Consider the following 20,779-nt stretch of genomic DNA (forward strand, 5'->3'; position numbering starts at 1 on the left):
CTCTAAGTCTTTACAAGGGTCGCCGGGGCTGGAAACCGGGTGGACCCTTGAGGAGCTGCGTTCCAGGGACGAAATCTCTGAGCATTCCTTTAAGCCCTTCTCGGCTGCATCTCCCAGATTTCCCGCCCATCCTCGTTGTGAAGCTGGCTGATGCAGGCTTCCCTGAACTGTGAAAATGACGTCGAAGTAACCTTTTTGTGGAATGCCAGTCTGTCTGGTGAACCTCCGTATTTCACAGGTGGAGAAACCGAGGTTCAGAATCCATGGTCACCAGCCAGTTAGTAACTAGCTGGCTCTAGAATCTAGGTCCTGTAGGCCCTTCAAAAAACTTACAGGAATCTGGGAGGGAAATTGTGCGTTAGTTGATAAGGCATTTTACTGTTACCTGAGTTAGTATCCTGAAGCCTGATTCTGTGGCAGCCACTTCCGCAGTAAAACAATGAAAAACCTATAAGGCTCTTTAATTTCGACAATTAAACCCCAAGGACTGAATGATGAAAGACACAGATTCTGATCCCAAGGAACGTATTGCAATAGAATATCGGACTTGAGCTTTTTGTTTGCTAATTAAAAACACTATAGCTCTATAAAATTCTTGTTGGCGAATATGTCTCATGTTAGTACTTCTAATATCGTTTATAATTGTTTAAGTTTCCGACAGTCTGGATACTGAGAGATTAACTTTGCAAGATGAAAGTTAGCACTGCTTGGGACCTAATTATCTGGGCCAATGGCGTATTTGATTTAACAGTGGTCGCCCCCACCCCTCCGCCACCAAACACCCCAATAGAAAGTTTAGAAAATACTGAATATTCGCAGAGAAAAAAAAAAACTTTAACTCTGTCATTTGGAATAATTGCCATTACTGATTTTTAAAATGAATTTATTACTTTGTATAATATATGTGTATATATGTGTATACATACACACACCCCCATACATTTTTACAAAGCAACATTTCTCCATATCATTAAATATTCATTGAAAACACAGTTTTTATGGTGCTTAATAGTGCATCATATGAATGATCGTGATTTAATCACACCCCTTTTTGTACCTTTTTTAAAATATAAGGGTTTTTTTGGTTTTACTTTTTAATATTGCAAAGATTACCTCTTTGTTTCATTTCTTATTTCCTTGGCTCACTTCCTGGAAGTGGAACTACTGGATCCAAGGGTATGAACATTTTTAAGGCCCTTGATACATATGGTTAAGTTGCCCTCCACTTCCTGGAAGCTAACGCCCTCATTTTACACTTGAGGTAGGAAATAAAGCTCAAAGCCCACGTTATCAATTTAGGTTAGTGAAAGCTATCAGTGAACCCCCGGCGTCTTCCACAGTTAGTGTTGAAAAGCTTAATTTTTCCTGTTACTCTTAAGTAGTTTGACTTAGCAGCTTTCTCATTTGTGGAAAGTGAAACAACAGGGGAATTCTTCTGTGCTTAGATCAGCTTCCTTGCAAGGAAGGTTGCAGATCAGGAGAGCAGAAAGGAGTCTGAAGTAGGGTTTTGAAAAACTTATAAAAACAGACTTGACTACAGCTTTGCCCTCGTGCTGTTGAAAATCATGGGTTGATTCTTCGTTCCTGAATAGCATTTTAAGGTTTGGAAATGGAATATAGCTGTTACTATTTTAATGGCATATCAAAGCAAGTGGTAAGCTCACTGTGTGATAGAAATAGCTAGTGATTACCATCTCTGAATGGCTTCTTTGCTGAAGTTAATCACTTTACCACTAGAGCAACTTATTTGTTGATGATACACCATTTCTGGAAAAATTATGGTTAAACCTTAATAGTTTTATATTCTGGTTAGACTTTTTTGGGGAGGGGTCTATTAAAAAATGTTACTATGGAAGGTAAAAAATAAAGAATAGTATAGTAAGTTTATACTCATCACCCAATTTCTGTAATTATCAATATTCTGCCATTCTTTTTTCCTTAGAGGTTAATTTATGCTTTTATTTGCCAGTATAACCTAATTACAATGGCTTGCAAACTTTTTTGACCTAAAAAATATATTTTATGTCACAGTCCAACAAGTACACACACTCACATATGTATACACATGTATATAACTAAAACAGAAGTTTTGCCAAAAATGTCCACCCTAACACTAAGTGTTCTTCTGCCACATGGGGAGTATAGATGGTAAGTGTGTAAATTTCCAGAGCTCCCAAGTGAGAGAAATTACTGTTGGCCGAAGAGCTCAGACCTGATAAAAGCTGGGCCAAGAGGTTCTAACCTGGACGGACCCACAAGGTCAAAGCAAGCCTCTCACTCGGACAAGAGGGAGGAGCACGTTCTAGAGCTGGTGGAAAGCACAAGGAACAAGCCAAGGTGGAGGGAGGGAAATGAGCCTGGCATGTTCGGCCAAGTGGTGGCCTGGGTAGGAGGGTATAAGATGGTAGACACAAGTGGAAGCTAGTTCCTTCAGAGCCTGGAAGAGCAGAATAATAAGATTAGACTTTTAAAGAGACTCTTAGAGCTACAGGGGATGCTTTTGCCCACATATGGCAAGAGGTGTATTGTACCTTATTACTCATTTTCATACGTATGGTCTGGGGCCGCAGAGCCAGACCTAAGAGCCTCTTTTCATAGAGGACAGTATGGAGGGAAAAAGGGGAAATGTGGCAAAGCTGGGACCAGGCAGGACCCGATTTTCCTTATCAGCCTCCCTCCTATTTTCTTAATTGCGTATTGTCTTGTTATTGCCTGCTCTTTTTGGGTATACTTGAGTATATATATATACAGATATATGCATGTGTATATACATACGTATATATGAATGATGCCACTTTAAAGTGATGAGCTGTTAAGGATCCTAACTCATTGGATCTGTATGAAATTTAAAATGTAAAGCTCTTAGCATAGGACCTGGCCCAGATCAGTTACTCAAGTTGTTAGTCATAGCTACAATTACTGTGGTAAGATGCCTAAGGGAACTGATTGGAGATAGTTTTTTCCTTCATTCATAAAGACATTTGCCAAGTTCCCTCAGCACTCAAGTGATACGTGGGAGTTCAAAGATGTTAAGAAATGGATTGTTTATTTTTTCAAGCAAAAAATTGCAATATTAGGTCAAACAGCAGCTTTTCCTATTTTTTACTGGGACAGCCCTGGAAAATACATTCTTTGTTTGCACAGTCCCTGCACTTGAGACATGAGATGCGTATACACACAAGTATTTTCTGTAAAACAGAAAGTAAAAAGACTGTAACCATAGGCAAAAATAAGGGACTCTTGAGGTTTCATTGTGAATCCTTCAAAGCCCCCAACACTGGAATAACAAATAGAAACTCGGGACGTGCTTTGAGAGAGTTCTGGAAAGCCCAGATGCTAGGTGGGTGTGTCGTGTGTCCGCAGAGCCTGGTGTTGTGGGGGAAACAAGCTGCCGCTGTGTGTAGCTCTTCCCGGGCGGCCGCCTGGCTGGCTTCCTCACCTGGCCCTACACTCTCCGGCCCTCCGGCCCTCCGGCCCGCTTTGTTTTCCTTCTGAGCACGCCTCCACACCTGACACACCATGTTTTGGTTTGTTTTATGCCTTTCTCCCTCCACTAAACTCCTGGAAAGCAGGGCCTTTGTCCATTTTGCCCACTGCTTATTCTCCGGGGCCCGGGGCCGTGCTCGGCCCGAGGAGGCCCCCCCCCCCCGGAGAGTCTGTGGGCTGTCTGGCGTCTCAGCGGCAGGAGGGCGCGGTGGTCAGGGCACGGGCTTAGGGCCAGGCAGCCTTGCCTAGCAGCTGGTGGTACCCATCGGGCAAGCCGCTCTGCCTCCTTGTGCCTGGTTTTCTCATGCGTACGAGGGGTTTGGTAACCCACCTCCCAGTGTTCTTGTGTGGGTTTAGTGAGTTATTAGAAACGACGCACTGAGAATCGAGCCTGGCTCATAGTAAGTGCCATTCAGCACGTGTGGCCATTACTGCTGCTACTACCATTCTCCCTTCCTGTTCCTGTTCTGCAGAAATTTCCTTTAAAGAACCTTCAGCATTTTCCTCCCTTTATGATTTGATGCAGGTTCTCCACGTACGATTCCACTTGCCAAATTGCACAAGAGATAGCGGAGAAAATTCAACAACGAAATCAGTATGAAAGAAATGGTGAAAATACAACCAAGGTAAGACCAGGAGAGAATTAGTACGTCACGTGATTTGTTTGAGCTCTGAGGTCTGAAGACCCTCCCCTTCCTGAGGCTGTGTGTGTGTATGAGTGATTATTGGCCTATGTGCTTACTAATGATGAATTGACATTACAACCAATCAGTTAATAGTTATTTAATCACTGACATTAAGTGAAGCATGACATCTATTTAATTTCTCCTGTTTTACCTTAAATTTTCTCTTAATTTTATTGTCTGGTTTCAGGGTTGGTATACATTCCCCCAGATGGTAAATCTTTTAGGCTTTGCAGGGTGAGAGGCCAAGTTCTCACCTCTTTGAGTATCCATTCTCGACAGAAGGATAATAGTTGTTTTTTTTTTCTTTTTTTTACATTTTAAAATGTACAAATCATCCTTAGCTTAGAGGCTGTTTTAAAAAAAAAAAAAAAACAGTGGTGGGATATGGCAAGGAAATAGGTTTTTTAGGAAATCAATGAGTCCATGCCAATATCTTTGATTCTAATCCAGCACCAGAGGGTTCTTTGTAACGTCCCCATTCCAAATTACTGTTTTCCTTTTCCTGCTTGAGAACCCAAGTTTCCAAAAGCATTGATAGATTTTTGCTCGTTTGGTCTCTCTTATAGTTTATAGAAAATAGTTTCAGAATTCATAGCACCACTACAAATACTAAGTAAAGTTTGAGTTTGTGTCTTTTTTTGTTTTTTGAGAGTGTCCCACTAAGGCTACTGAGGTTATTCTGTTTTAAAGTTGTTAGAATTGATGCTTTTTTTTTTCTGTGTCTTATTCTCTCCTTTGTCATTTTCAGGGTTTGCTTTTTTCCCTAACCTTGCCGATTTAATTTTAAATATCCAAACCATTTACATTGTTCATAATTCAAAATTTGCCCCCTTACAAAGTTATACTCAAAGTCTTCTTCCCATCCTACTCTTTTCCATGCCTTTTTCACCTACTTCTTAGAGGTCACCTCTTTAAATTAATTTCTCATTTATTCTTCTTGTGTTACTTTTTGCAGAAATAAGCCTGTGTGTGTGTGTGTGTGTGTGTGTGTGTGTGTGTGTGTATTCTCATTTCTCTTCCTCTAACACGAAAGTTACTACTTTGTATCTTGTCTTTTTCACTTAATATATCACAGAAATCCCTCCAATTCATTGAGATCTTCTTTGTTCTCCTTCAGGGCTGTATGCTACTCTGTTATGTGTACCCTAGTTCATTACTCTGTCTCCTAAGAACGGGCGTTTAGATTGTTTCCAGTCTGCTGCTGTTATAAATAATGCTGCAATAAATAGCTTTGTGATTTTTTTTTTGTATTTGTGGAGGTTCTTTTATTTATTTTTTCAGATTTAACTTTATCTCTTTTTTTGTATATATTTTTATTGAAGTATAGTCAGTCTATAATGTGTCAATTTCTGGTGTACAGCATAATGCTTCAGTCATACATGAATATGCATATATTCATTTTCACATTCTTTTTCACCATAAGTTACTACAAGATATTGAATATAGTTTCCTGTGCTATACAGTATGAACTTGTTGTTTATCTATTTTATGTATATTAGTATCTGCAAATCTCGAACTCTCAATTTATCCCTTCCCACCTCTTTCCCTGCTGGTAACCATAAGTTTGTTTCTATGTCTGTGAGTCTGTTTCTGTTTTCTTAATAAGTTCCTTTGTCCTTTTTTTTTTTTTTTTTTTTTTAGAGTCCACATGTGAGTGATATCATATGGTATTTTTCTTTCTCTTTCTGGCTTACTTCACTTAGAATGATGATCTCCAGGTCCATCCATGTTGCTGCAAATGGCATTATTTTATTATTTTTTATGGCTGAGTAGTATTTGTGGAGGCTCTTTTAAGGGTGAATTCTCAGAACCAGGACACGTGTGATTTTTTTTTTTTTTTTTTTTTCCCACTCATTGCCAAATTCCCCTCCAGAGGGGCTGTCACCTTTGGCACCCTGCCCACAGTGTTTCTTCACAGCCTGGCCAGTAGAGGGTGTTGTTGTTCTTCTGGATTTTTGCCAGTCTGTTAAGTGATAGAAAATATTTTAATGTAGTTTCATTTCATTTATTTTTAATTGAAATGTAATTGATTTACAATATTATATTAGTTTCAGGTACACAACATAGTGGTTCGATACTTTTGTACATCACAAAATGATCACCAGGATAATTCTAGTTACCATTTGTCACTGTACAAAGTTATTACAGTATTATTGACTGTGTTCCCAATGCTGTACATTACATCTTCACGACTTATTTATTTTATAACTGGAAGTTTAAACTCCCTGACCTTCCAGTGTAGTTTTAAAGTTGCATTTTTCATATTATGAATCAAGTGAAGTATGTTTTCACTTACTTAAGCCCTATATATATGTATTCTGTGAACAAACTTCTTGTCTTTTGCCCATTTTTCTATTGGATTGTTTGTCTTTTTAATCTTTAAGAGCTCCTCATATATGAGGGAGATTAGCTCTTTGTGATATATTGTAATTATTTCCTCTCCTTTATCATTTGTTGTTTGACTTTGCCTTTGGTATCTCCTGTCATGTGAAAGTATTTTTCTTTTTTAATGAAGTTGACAATTTTTAATCGCCTCTGTGTTTTCACTCATAGCTTTTGCTGCTTATGGTTATAAAGGAATTTATTCCTGGTTTCTTCTAGCAAACGTATGGTTTCTTTTTTTACATTTAGATCTCTTGATCCATTTAACCAGAATCATCTTCTTGAATTGTTAGATCGTTAGATTATTTCTAATTATAAATGAGTTTTCAGTGTGACTGAAATATTGCCTAGATTAGAATAAATTCCTCAATGTAGGCTTTCTGGATTTAGGTTGTATAAAATTTTAAGCATTTTGGAAATGTCTCAGAATTACATTTCTATACGAGTTCTGATTATCCTTACAAAATCCTTCTCACTCAGGTGAAAGTATATAATAGTTTAATATGGATTTTTTGGATCACTTATGCCTTTGAACATCTTTTCGTGTATCTATTGGATATTTGTATTTCTTCCTTTATGAATTGCCTGTTACATATATATGTCATATATATATATATATATGTCCTTAACCTAACTTATTTCTTAATTTCAAAGTGTTCTTTAAATATATGTTTAAGTGTATTAAGCTTTGATCTGGCATATTTGATACAAGCATTTTTTGTATTAATTTGGATTTTGACTTTGCAAATGACTTTTTAAAAAAACATATACTTGTTTTTAAATTTTATTTGAAATTATCAGTATTTTTATTTATGGCCTTTTCTTGTAGGAGAAGAGGAGATAATGCTTTAGAAGGGCCTTTCACACCCAGAGGGTATAGAAATATTTTGCCTAATTATCTAAATTTTCTTTAACTTTTCCTCCTGTTTTTAATTTTTTTAAAAACACATACATTTTTATAATATTTGAAATATATTTTGTGTACCCTAGGCATCTAATTTTTCCCATTTACTAAATTATTAATTCCCTTCCCCCCCAAGATATGAAATATTCCTTATTTCATTCACTGAATTTTTATACAACTACACTGTTTCTGAAACTTCTCTTCTGTTGCACCAGGGAAGCCACTGATAAGTACCAGCATTGTACTCCTATAGTTTTGTGTAAAGATTTAATATCTATTTGTTTAAGGCCCCCTTTGTTACACATATCCATGATCTTTCTATATTTCCTTTCATTTATCCTCCTTTAAGAGTAATTTGCGTAGCTTCATTAAAAGAATTTTGTACCTCAGTTATCACCTCCTCTCGTTTTGGAAAGCTCCAAATGGGATTTTGAATAAATGTATAGTGTATTTGTATATTTAATTGGGAAGCTGTTACATTTTTGCAATTTTGAGTGTTTCCTTTTACTCATTTCCTTCAGCAATATTTCCTGCAGTTACTATATGCCAGGCACTGTGCTAGATATTTTTAATATTTTATTGATATTGTTAATGATGTTTAAAAATAATTTAAAAAATTCTCCCTGGCTATTACTTGGATTTAGGAATGCCCTGGATTTTTTCATTTTGGGATTGATCACCATCCTGAAACCTTTACCTGTTTCTAGTCATCTTTCAGTTGATCCTCTTCACTGTCCCAAATAGACTATTATCAATCTGCAGATAATGAGAATTTCACCTCCTTTCCAGCCCTTGTGTATTTCTTTAACTTGTCTAATTGCATTGGTTAGAACTTCTAGAGCGCAGTTAAATAGTATTACAGTTAAGGCAGTACTGACCCATTCTTGGTTTTCTTTCTTTGTTTTTGTTTTTAATTAACTTCCCCCATGCTATATTAGTCGTATGTTTATTCTGTCTTTAGTAATTAACACCATTAGCTTTATTATTAGATTTTCTAACATCAAACTATTCTTAAATTACTTGGATAAATTCTACTTGGGGATGGTATGTTGTCTTTTTTTAAAAAATGTATTTCTTTTTTGGGGGCAGGGGGGAGGTAATTATGTTTGTTTATTTATTTATTTAAATAGAGGTACTGGGAAATGAACCCAGGACCTTGTGCATGCTAAGCGTGCGCTCTTCCACTGAGCTATACCCTGCCCCCCTTGTTGTCATTTTCAATGTAATTCTGAATTTGTGTCACTAATATTTTTAAAGACTTTTACATTTATAATCCTTAAGGGAGATGGACAAGTGGTTTCCTTTTTTTCTTATCTGTCAGTGCTTGTTACTAGGGTTGTGTTTGCTTAAAATATGAAGTAGGCTTTCCATCATTTTATGTGCTTTGGAAAACTTCTGATAAATTATTGTAATGGAAGTTCTTTCCTGATTATGAAAGTAATCGTTTTCCTATAACATACTAAGAAATCCCACTACTTAGAGATAACCACCCTTGACGTTTTGATGTGTTTAGTTCCCAGGTGACGTCTCTCTGTGTGAGTGTGACTTGGTTTCTTTTTCTTTTAATAGATTATGGTGGATGTCTTACTATGTTAACCACTTTAGATTTCAGTCGTACTTTTTAATGGCTGCATACTCTTTCACCTGTTGAATGCTTTTGGCCTTGAATTTTGTAGACTCTTCTTAGACCTGGTGTGTGTGTGTGTGTGTGTAAGTGTGTAAGAATATGTGTTGTGCCTTTTTTGTTTGTTTGTTTTACTCTTTACTTCTTGCATGAGGAGGGATCTGCCTTCCTTGGCGTTTTCCCATGAACGCTGTGGGTGGTTTTTCCGTGGTTCGTAGAGGTATTAGAATAGTTAGGGTTAGACTTTCCTTGGCTGCTGATACCTTGGAGGGTTGCTTGATGTGTGTAGCCCTTGGCCAGCCTCTGATGTTCTGCTGTATTTTCCTTATCGGGACCCTGCTAATCTAAGGAGAGAGCCCCTGCTTCTGCTGCCGTTGTGTAATTGCTCCTTTGAACAAGGTAGCAAATGAAACCTGGGATATTCTGCCTTTTTAAACATATCTCTGATTGTATTCATAGTTGACTATGTTTACTTGACATGGGTAATTTTATTTTTCATATTTTTAAATTCCTGGGAGGCTTTCTCCCCACCCCTCCACCGATCCTTTAAGGTGGCACTTAGAGTCATAAACAAAAATTTACTCAGGGTTTGTGAATTGGGGAAAACTGACACGCTCCTGGAAAGAGAGTCACATGAGGTTGAAACTGCTTTTTATACAAGAGGAGTGTTAACTGCTATGAAACTTGTAATGGGTTATAAGTACCCCAGTGTGTTTAGAGAATACTGGCCAGGATGGCAGTGGAACCTGACATCTTGTTCTTTGAAGCATGGCTGAGGGAACGGTCGGGTTTTTACTGGTGAACAAAGACTGGGGACATGCAGTTTCCTGCATGGCTCCCAGGTGGACAAATAGGATCAAAGGGTGGGTGCTCAGGGGACAGAATTCAGCTGATTGTGAGAGCAAAGTGAGTTTCCAGTCAGTGTCAGGATTCAGGTCTGGACTGGCTTACCACCTGGTCAGGTTGTAGAGTGGCTGGACCGGGTGACTGGTAAGAATCTATATGAAAAAAAAAAATTCCATACAAACCCAAGGTTGTTGTCGGGAGGCTCAGCGTCCCTTCCAGCCCACCCTTGGTGGAATCATAGTGTGAAAAGCGGCGTTTACATGCTATGTGGCGGCGATCTCACACCTCTGGACTGGCATACTTAGGCTGTGTTCTTTTCTTTTCAGCTTACCGTGACAATCAGAGCTTTGTTGCAGAAACTGAAGGAAAAGATCGCCCTTTTGAAGGACTTATTGCTAAGAGCTGTGTCAACACATCAGATGTATCCATGTAAACATTTCCACCTCTTTCTAGAGTGGGAGGAAAAGCAGTCTTATTTTAAGAAAGGAAGGAATCTGGGCCACCCAGATTTTTCCACAGCTTGAGGAAGACCTGATTTCCCAAATATTGCCTGTAATCTGGATTTCTATTTTAAGTGCCTGTTACATGTTTTACAGTGAATATGCTGGCGAAGCAAGACATGCTGCGGGAATTAACTTAGTTCGGTGTAGCTTTCACAGTGCAGGAAGCGCGTGCTTTCTGTCAACACCGTGTTTACGCAGAGCCCTGCACGGCTACCTGTCTGGCCTGCCTTGAAGGTGGTCCACAGTTGCCGCTCCAACGGGAGGACGTCCACGGTGCTTCTAAGCTGTGCTTCTGCGTCTGCAGTTCCCAGGGTTTTGAATGGTTCATTTTCTTTTTTTGAGAGGCCAGTACCCGTAGAAACCATGCATTCCCTCCCCCCACCCACCAGTTATACAGATTGTTGAAATGTGACTTCTTTGCCTAATTGTTCCAGAGGTCCAGACACTACCCTTGGTTTTGGAGTTTTGGGGGTGTGGGGGTGGGAGGCACTTGCATGAAGCAAGTTGTGCCATCACATCAACCTCCCACTGCCAATGTCAAGTATTAAAATCTTTTCTTTTAGGGGAAGGGTATAGCTCAGTGGTAGAGCTCATCCTTAGCATGCACGAGGTCCCAGGTTCTATCCCCAGTGCCTCCACTAAAATAAATAAACAAACCTAGTTACCTCCCCCAACCAATAAATAAATAGTAAGTAATCTTTAAAATATATTTTTCTTTAGAAATTCAGAATCTGATCAATTTAGGAAAATGCATGTGACCTGTTACATAAACTGATCCTTTAAATCCGAGGTTATATTGATTTGAAAACAGACCTCAGACTGGTCCCCTTTATCATTCCTTTTCATTGTCAGTAGTGTGTACCAAAGACCCCTACTTTGATCTTCCAGGAAATAGTTGTTACTGCCCGATTTTAAACATGGGAAAATGTAGGAATATAGCTTTTCAGATAAAACAATAGAAGATGTTTTAAAAAAATATTTTTTTCTCCAAGAATAACCCCTTCATGTCACCAGGGAGGTTGGTTTAGATTAGTTGCATGATTTCCAATATTCAGTTATTAACTCACTAAGGTTTCAGGTAAAAGTTTAATTTCAGTGGACAATTGGGGCCTTATTTTTAACACAATTGGAATACTCTGATACATTTAGTTTGTAACTGCATAATCGGTGTAACCATCTACACAGATCTGGTATCTTTTGTTACTGCACAGTCTTAAAAATCCATTAAGTCTTACTATATAGACCTCAGGTGGTTTCATTTGGCAGGGCTGTTTTCTCCACTTTCAGTACTGAGTGCTTGGACGTCTCCACGTGGGATCAAGGTGTTAGTGTTCCCTAAATCATAGGTGTTAGAAATGTAGCTAAATATTGTTTCACAGTATAATACTAATAACTGTATTTGCTAACAGGTAACTGATATAGGCAAGAAAGAGATAAATTAATGGCTTTTACTTTTTCTCTGTTAACTTCTGCTAGTTCTTAATTACAGGGTGTATAATTGTAGTAAGTCAAGAGTAATAATGGACTTTGTTCTTCTAAATGTCTGCAGTCTGACCATCTTTTGAAATCTCATAGACTCTGGTCTTTCGGTGATCTATGAACTTGCTGAATTAAGCACCAAGCGTTTAAAAACACCAAACAGAGCTGTTAATTTAAATACATTATGAAAATATTTAAGGACCTTAATGTGAATAATTTAGAATTTCCTAAGAGAACTCAAAAACTCAAGTGGAATATAACCACTTTTAAAATTCTATTTTTCTCCCCCAAATAATTCGGTCTGTTTCTACCAGAACTGCAACCAATACTAGGAATGGTGTTCAGATAACCCACCACACGGGGGCGCTTGCAAACTTCTGTATTTTCAGGGAGACCATTTCTTTTGATCAAATGAAAAGGTGGAGGTAGCATCTATATTACAAAGGCCTCTATTTAATTCTCCTCTTCCTCACATCTTCCTTTTCCCTGACCTACCTCTTCCTAAACACCGAAAGTAATTCTGTGACAGTTATCCTCCAGATTTAAGATGTATCAGATAGCAACTCATCAGGCCCAGTAACCTCGTATTATTAATTTGTTTTGGTGGTTCTCATCCTCCTTTACAAAAAAGGAATTGAGGCCAGGTTGAAATTGCTCCTCAGGTCACAGATGGACTTGAAAAGAGAGTACAGCATTCAAGCAGAGGAATTTTTTTTTCTTTTTTTTTTTTTTAACCCTGAGAAGAATCTTTAAGAGCTTAAGTAACTTGCCCAGAACCCCACAGCTGAGAAACAGAAAGCCAGGATTCCAGTGCGGGGCTGTCTGGACCCAACACCAGTTGTTTAAAAGCTGAATTCTCCTCTAGTAGATAGAATACAGTCCACTCTGACCCGGCATGTCTTCAGCTAGAATTCCCTATTAACTTGGCACGTTGCTGTAATTCCAGGACAAATCCTGTTTATAATGCAAATCCTCAAGACCCTTCTTAATCATCAGAAAGATTAAACAGTGTTCACTGTGGTTTATTAGGTATACTTTATGATGTTGTAATTCTTAGAAAAATTTTTGTCCATAAATCGCCAGTAGAGTGACTTTTTAATCCTTTTTCTGGAGGCATAATTAATGTTGGGTGACTTTTTTAATGTGGGTATTTGAATAACACATTTCCTAACCGTGTTGGGTAGTTGAGAGTTTATGGTACTTTATTGAATAAATTTATGCCTCTCTGCATTTGTGAAGTTTTCCAGAGAACACTAGGAGTTGCCAGGAAGATAAGTCCTATGAAAATGCCTTCCAAACAATTAAATTCAGGGAGGTGAAGCATAAGATGTTAGTGCTCTTTACTGAAAAAGGATTTTTCTTTGGCAGGAATAAATGTGAAATTAAAATGGAAGCGGCGTGCTTTTGAACCGGTTAGCTTGCAGTTCGTAATTCAGAGTCCCGCAGCCAGAGAGTTTAAAATTGCTAGAAAACATTAAGTTCTGTTCACAGTGCTTCTTGGAGATGGAGATTATAATGGCCTCACCATCTGAGAAAAGGTGTGTGCTGCCGGGGGCTGCCTGTGAAGTTTAGGTCTTCACTAACGTTATTCACAGCGTTGGCTTCATATGAAGCTTCTTGTCTTACTGGGTTTTTCAAAGGCAGCTCTTGTAGTACATTAAAGAGAACTCAGAAAATCTCCTTAAAAGGGGTTCAGCATCAAAAGGTATTTTGGTCTTTGGAGAAGTCCGGTAGAAATAAATTTTTAAAATCTATAAATAACTCTGCACCCTTTTGTATTTTGGGGGGAAAAGAGACGGCTAGACAGGTAAATGGCTGGAGAGATGCTGCAGTCACCGTGTAACAAACCCGGAGGAACGTAGGTGTGGAGAGGCCAGCTGGATAGGTTTTCAGGATAGCTGAAAGTGAAGTGGTTCTCAAACCCTGTGGGTGTCCAGGACAGTTTCCCTGGTGGCTGCTAGGAGGAGAAAGATGTCGAGGACAAGACCATCTTTGTGTCAGAAATTTTCTCACTTACAGTCCATGACATGGTTCTCTCTAGTCTGGGGTGTTAAAATTAAAATCTCTCTGCTTTTCACCCCGATAGTAAAATTAGATGGTAGTTTTTGTCTATTGTGGTTTTACAAATGTCCACACATGGCAAAATGTATAGCTGGTATACAGAAACCCCCCTCCCGGTTTGTTGGAAATAGTTCTGCTCTGTGATATCCAGGAGTCTGGGCACCGTTGATGTGCTGAGAACAACGTGGGCTTCGGCGCCAGACAGAACTGAGGCTGAAGACCAGCTCCGCTGCTTCCCCAAGGCCAGAGAGCTGTTTAGCCTTGCTTGACCTTAGTTTCGCTACCTGCAAAGTAGGAGTAATTGTACTTGCTTTCAGGTTGTTGTGAAGGCTGAAGAAAATATAAAGCCTCTCTCCAGACTAGCCCCCCCCCAGAATTGTGGGTGTTGAATGAAAGGTATTTATCGACACTTACTAACTGTGTAACCGTGGGCAAGTTATTTAACTTCTTTGTGCCTTGTTTTCTTGTTTGTGAAATAGGGCTAAAATTATACCTGGTCTGTAGGATTGTCGGGAGGATTAAATTATGTGTCTAGAAGGCACAAGCGTTCCTCGAGGATTAGCTGCTACTTATTATTTTATCATTGCTAAAATGACAGCTGTCACTGAGAATTTACAGGTACTCCTTTTGTGGAGTTTATGGTCACATAAGGAGGTTATATCAAAGCGCACAGATAATGATGTTATTCAAATACGACTTGCAAAATGTGATCAGTGCTTTGAGGAAGGTAAGGACCTGGCCTGGTACATAACAGATACTCAGTAGAGTTTGTTAATTTAAAGTAAAATAAAATAAGAGTTGAAGTGCTGTGTGAGCCAGAAAAATCTTGTGGTCTCTAGGACCTTAAGCTTCCTTGGTTATTCACCAGGCTGGTGGAAGAGGAGGTCCCAGCCCCGTCCACTGACTGTGTGCCCAGTTATCTGCTCGTCCTCTTACCCTGTCCTCGCTTCCCCTCACTGTCTTGAGTCCACGTCCATGCAATGTGATCACTCCCTAGACGATTCTTTGACCTCTTGTTAACGATGTCTGTAGAGTACGCAGTGCAGAGGGCTGTTCAGGTCCTTCTCTACACACCCCTCGTCCTGCTTCTCTCTATGCTCTGTTCTCTCCATAGATTAAAATAAAAACAAGGAGGTAGACGGAGTGCTCCTAACTGGTTAGTTTTCCAGTTTTCCTGGATTTACAGGGAGTCTCTGGGAATAGTCTGAATTAATATTACCAGTTTTGTTACCATTTTTAACCGGATGCTAAGAAGTGGCAGAGTGAAGCGAGCAGTACTGGGGGCCTCAGGGTGGAGGCGCCCCCCGAACGTGTGGTGGTCAAGCCCAGCACCAGGTGGTGGGAGAGCCCTGACCTCGAGCGGAGAGGGCTAGAATCTAGCCCATTAATACCGTGACCAGTATGCCCTGGCCACGTGGGGCCCTGGTTTCCTGGGCAGAACAAGAGAATCGGGTTAGGGGTCTCAGACCAGCTCTACCATCAGCCGTTTGTGGTTCTGTTCTCCAGTCACCAGTCTTCTGAACATGATCACCAAGTGTTACTGCTCTTGAAACTGATGTTCTCTGTTAGTTTATTCTTAACCAGTTTAAATCTAGTGTCTGGTCAATTAAAAAACTTGCCTTTATAGTTTCTATTATAAAAAGTACCTATACACTTTATTTTACATTATTTTTATTTTATGTATATTTTATTTATTTATTCTACCTCCACACTTCTTATTTTTGCCAGTGGCTCCTCTCTCTCCCTCATCCCTGTCCTGGTCCATCCTGTTCATAATGAACAGTGCTGGTGGTTGGCACCTGTCATCACAGACTTTCCTAGGCATGAACGAATATACCTGTAAATGTAAAATGCTTCTGATTTCAGAGGGTCATACTATACATGTGGTTCTGAAACTTTTTGTTAATTAGCGTATTACAGAGTCAAAGAGTCCAAAGCAATATTCGATGGAAAGCCAGTCCCCCTCACACCCTGAATCCCCAGTTCCGTCTCTTTAGGGGCAGTTGTTTGTATCCCTCCAGAAATTTTCTCTGTATATACAAACATAAATGTCTCTGGTTTTTTAAAAATTCTTTTTTGTAGGGTTTTTTTGTGGGGAGGGAGAGGTAATAAGATTTATTTATTATTAAAAATTTTAAAACATTAAAAAAATTTTTTAATTTTAATTTTTAATGGAGGTATGGGGAATTGAACCCAGGTCCTCATGCGTGCTAATAAGCATGTGCTCTACCACTGAGCTATACCTTCTTTCCCCCGATTTTTTTTTTTTAAATGCATGCAGTGGGAGTGTCTTATTCACTGTTTAGCTCTTTGCAGCTTTTTTGTTTGTTCAACAGTATTTTGGAGATTATTCCACATCAATTTATGTATCACTTAGTAAGTGCTCAGAAATGTTAATTATCATTTCATTATCATCAGTACATAAAAGGTTTCCAATTCTTTTTTTTTTTTTTCTCCCCAAGGCTGCAAAACATTCCGTTGCTGCGTTGGTCCCTTATTGACGGACCTTAGAATATTTCCGGTATTTGGCTATTATAAATAATGCTTCAGTGAACATCTTTGTTCCTACATCTTTGCATAGACATGTGAATATGTCTGCAGGAGAGACTCCTCTGGAAAGAATGTGCCTTTTAAATTTTGTTAGGCATATAGAAGGCAGTCTGGCAATTGGTTGAACCCATTCCTGCCAAGGATGTCTGAGAGTGCCTGGTTCCTCGGCCCTTTCTGGAACTGCTCTGTCCTGGTTTCCTATCTGATGGGTGAAAATGATATGTTTCCATTTGCATTTTTTCACTAATAACAAAACTGCATGTTTTTTTTTATTTGATTAGCATCATAAGAGTCTCTTTTCTGGGCTGTGATACGTCTTTTGCCTTTTAAAAATTTGCCACTGTTGTCACTTGTAACTTTGTTTTGCAGATACTTAAAATTTTTATACAGTCAGATTTATCTTTTTCTTCATGGCTTTTGGGTTTTCATTCTCGACTGGAAAGATTTTTCCTACTCTAAGATGATTAGAAAGTTCTCCGAAGTCACCTTCTAATGGTATTTTTGTAATGTTACTTCTTACGTTTAAATCCCTGAGAGCCAGTCAAATCTGTGCTTAATTGTAATATTGGATTATCATTCAGCTTATGTTTGCTTGGGTGGTTCGATACTGAAATTCCAACAAAACCACAGGTCGCCAGAGTAGGCTGAGCATAGAATGGAAGACAGGGCTACTCAGCATTGTGATGTAATTAATAGTGTCCACAATTCAAAATTCCCGTTTTGTCCTGTATAATTCACATCATAGCTTCCAACTCCCCATAGGAACTTCTTTTAGATAGAAGAGCCTTCTGCTTTATTGACAATTTACCACTGATTTGAAACACATTGATATTTATTCTTGGGTTGCATTGATTAGAAGGCTAATATTTGGCCCTTTTATTAATACAGAGGAAGGACTTAAGCTCACTGTTTCTTAGTTACAGTTGCTACTGCACAGTTTCCAAGGTGGGTTCTTAGTGACTGCAGTCTAGTAGGAAACAGAAAAGCAATGGTAGTAATTTTTCTCCGGAAAGTGTGGCATCTGGAATATTGAGAGGATTTATCCACTATTATTTTTCAAATATCCAAAGTCACTGACACTGCCTATTTATGATTTTTCTAACTAATATCTGTTACTGGGGAAAAAATTTTAAAGGTTTTATTTGCTTTTTTTGCTAGCTCGCCAGCTCTTTCTATTCAAAATGACCAACAAAAGTAGATTCACTGGGCCGTGGTTTTCCCACCCAGGGAAACTACTTGATTCTGCCAATTTCTCTGAAACTTCTTGGGTCTAAATGCAGTGTTTAATATTCCTCTTAAAAGGAAGAGTATCTATACTTTCAAAGCAGTAGTCTCACTCTCTTACTGGAACCAGGAAAATTGTGGCCATGAATTGTGCTAGGAAAGGTATGAGAGATGATCTGGTGCTCCATCTAAAGAAACAGAGATTCAAAAGGAAGTAACTGGTTCAAGACCAGAGAGGATGGCCAGACAAGGACTAGTAGGCCTTTGGACTCCTGGTCTAGCCCAGTTAGTAGACCAACACATTAAAATACGATGGTTTCTTTGTAATTTTGCTAGAACTAAAGATCATGCAGTATATTGAATAGTTGATAAGTTTTAGAGCAAATCTGTTGCATGAAGTAGCATTTTGCAAAATATATTCCAGATGTGTTAGTAGGTTGTATCGTGGAAGAAAGGGCAACATAGAAGACTTGTTTTCCCCCTTTTTTCCTTTTTAACAGAGTATCTTAGGGTATTAATGTCTAGGAAGACACCCTTGACCACTGCAACCTACAACTCAAAACCGAAGGAATCCCTGAGTCACACTGCCCTGTTTAGAGGAAGAACATTTCAGGGTTGGTCACTGGGGGGGAAATCGTATTTACCAACTGTGTTTCTCAATCAGTGAAAGATCTCGTGCGGTACATCTGTGTCAGTGGTAAGTCCCTCTGCGATGGTTGTGTCCAGGTCCTCGAAGGATCCGTGAGACCTGAGGTTAGAGCAGGAGACGGAAGAGGCTGGCTCAGGTCCCTTCTGGGTAGGATTGACTAGAGTCTGTAATGGTCACCAGTGACTTGGAGAGCTCACTTAATGACGAAATAGGTCAAATGAGGTAATTCACCCACTGTTGGACCTTAACGAGATGCCTGCAGAACACAGCTCGAAGGAGACCGAAGACAGAACCTATTGGATGACCTTGTAACTCGCGAGAGACTACTTCTGGCATCCTTTAAGAACGAGGGTGCAGAGCCAGAGCTCATCAGGTATGATGTTTTCACTTCCAGGGATTAGGGTGGTGGGTGAAGATTGGTTTGCAGAGATTATAGCTGTTTCCCAAATGGCTTACTTTCTTGAACTAGTAAACTATAGCCTGTTCATTTAGTGTTTGACTCTCACTTTCTATTCAGTTTAGTTTTCATTACATTCCTAGATTTAGTAAACCAGGTACGTTCAGCTGAATCCCATCTTCCAGGAAGACCGTTCAGGTGGAACAGATATGAAGTCAGAAAATGTCTTTTCATCCTTTGGTTGAGCTTTCTGCTGTGCTCGCTGCCTTTTAAACTCCTGAAGTCATGTACTTATCTGTGTTAGAAAATGATTTTTTTTTAATGGGCTTGTTATAAAAATGTGTCCTGAAGACTGCAATCCATGGCTCATGGAATTAGAGGAGGAGGGCGGTGGGTTTCTTTTCCTTGTTCTTTGCCAAGGAGGGGTTCCCACTTTACAGAACTGGCAGCTGCTGTGGCCCTGGCTCTGTCGAAGACCCAGAGACGTGGTCCAGCTTTCCAAGCTGAGGTTAATGAACTGTAAATTGTGGCATGTTTAGAATTGGCCTCCCCCTCTGCCTCTGGAACTCTCTTAACCTCATTGTGGGAATCATCACAGGAGATCTGGCTAAACCCTGCCTTCACCGTGGAGGGGCAGCTTGTTCCTGCTTAGCTCTTGGTTGGGAATGAAAGGGCTTCCCAAGGGCGATGGTTTTTGACCCAGGCTCTGCCTCAGATAATTAAACCCGGGGGCGGGGTTGCGGGGGCGGTCCTAGAGGGCTCCCAGGTGGTTCTGCGCAGCCAGTATTAGACCCCTGCGTTACGGCGGCCGGAGAGGATGCTGCAGGTTCCTGTTGGTCCCAGTCTTCTCGGGAGCCTGTGACCCAAGGTTTGTAGAAAGGGTGAAATTCAGGAAGCTAGATGAAGGCTTAAGTTGTTTCTATGGGGAAATGAAAGCAAGGAGTCCGTGAGGGAGGAGCTGTGTCCGCGCAGGGTTTGTAAGTGGACGCGGAAGCCGGTGGCCCATCCGCGTGGTGCCCGCCTCTTCTCTGGCGGATGCAGGAGTGAAGTCGTGGGGTGAAGGCGGCGACCCAAGGGCTGGAGGAACTGAACAGGTGAGCAGGGGAGCCAAGGTGAGGAGAGAGTTCCGTGGGTCAGGGAGGGGCCTTACGTTGAAGCCCAGAAATGAAATAAAGGCATCCTCAGGGCGAGAGCAAGTTTCGCTGGGGAGTAGGGGCCACGGAGAGAGCGCACGGTCGGAGGAGAAAACATGGAAATCCGCCTACTCTTTCCTGGTGGAGGTGGCCGTTCTGATGGGTAGTGACAGTCACTGTGTCCATTCTGCTTCTCTCCGTTGTCATTTAATGATGTCGAGGGGGCCAACTTCTGGATTAAGTCTTTGTAGGGGGTTTTGTTGCTTTTTCGGTTCCTCTCGCTTGTCACCCCTGTCCTTTTTTTTTCTTCTTGTCACCCCTCTTCTCTCCTGTGACGATGTGTTTCTTTGCTGTTTAAAGCATGACCTGTACATGTGCAGGGTCCACTCCACCTGGGAGCCGGTTAGAAATGCAGTCTCGGACCCCACCCCCACCCTACGGAATCGAATTCTCATTTTAGCAAGACCCTCAGGTGATTTGAATGCACCTTAGAGCTTGAGAAACACTGCTTTCTAGCTCTTGTTCTTAATTGTGGCAGGCTGCGTCGGAGTCACCCAAGAGGCTTTTAATTAAAAAAAATAAATAAATAAAGAGAAGGAAAATACAAGTTCCCGGACCATATATTGCAGAGTCTGAACGAGTAAACTGGGAGAGGCCTGGGGGGCACTGCTGGGGTGGGTCTCCCAGGTGGTAGGGTTAGAACCACTGCTCTGTCACGGGGTCCGAGTGATGAGCGCTAATAGCTTCCATCTGCCTCGTGTTTTCTGGGTGCCCGGCGCTACGCGAAGCTCACGTGCCTGCGCGCAGGAGATCTTCATAACGTCCCACCTTGCAGAAGAGAAACTTAGGCTCGGA

At 40.2% G+C, this 20,779-nt stretch overlaps 1 protein-coding gene across 1 annotated transcript in view; it reads left to right on the forward strand.

The window, feature by feature from the left end:
• STX8 (syntaxin 8) overlaps positions 1–20,779 on the forward strand; it is a 207,122-nt gene that overhangs the window by 297 nt on the left and 186,046 nt on the right. Inside the window, exons 2-4 of the mRNA XM_010965974.3 lie at positions 4,013–4,112; positions 10,255–10,349; positions 18,657–18,767. Of these exons, the coding sequence (XP_010964276.1) occupies positions 4,013–4,112; positions 10,255–10,349; positions 18,657–18,767 (306 nt within the window). The remainder of the gene's footprint in view (positions 1–4,012; positions 4,113–10,254; positions 10,350–18,656; positions 18,768–20,779) is intronic.

Source organism: Camelus bactrianus, chromosome 16 (genome assembly GCF_048773025.1).
Source record: "Camelus bactrianus isolate YW-2024 breed Bactrian camel chromosome 16, ASM4877302v1, whole genome shotgun sequence".
NCBI classification, from domain to species: domain Eukaryota; kingdom Metazoa; phylum Chordata; class Mammalia; order Artiodactyla; family Camelidae; genus Camelus; species Camelus bactrianus.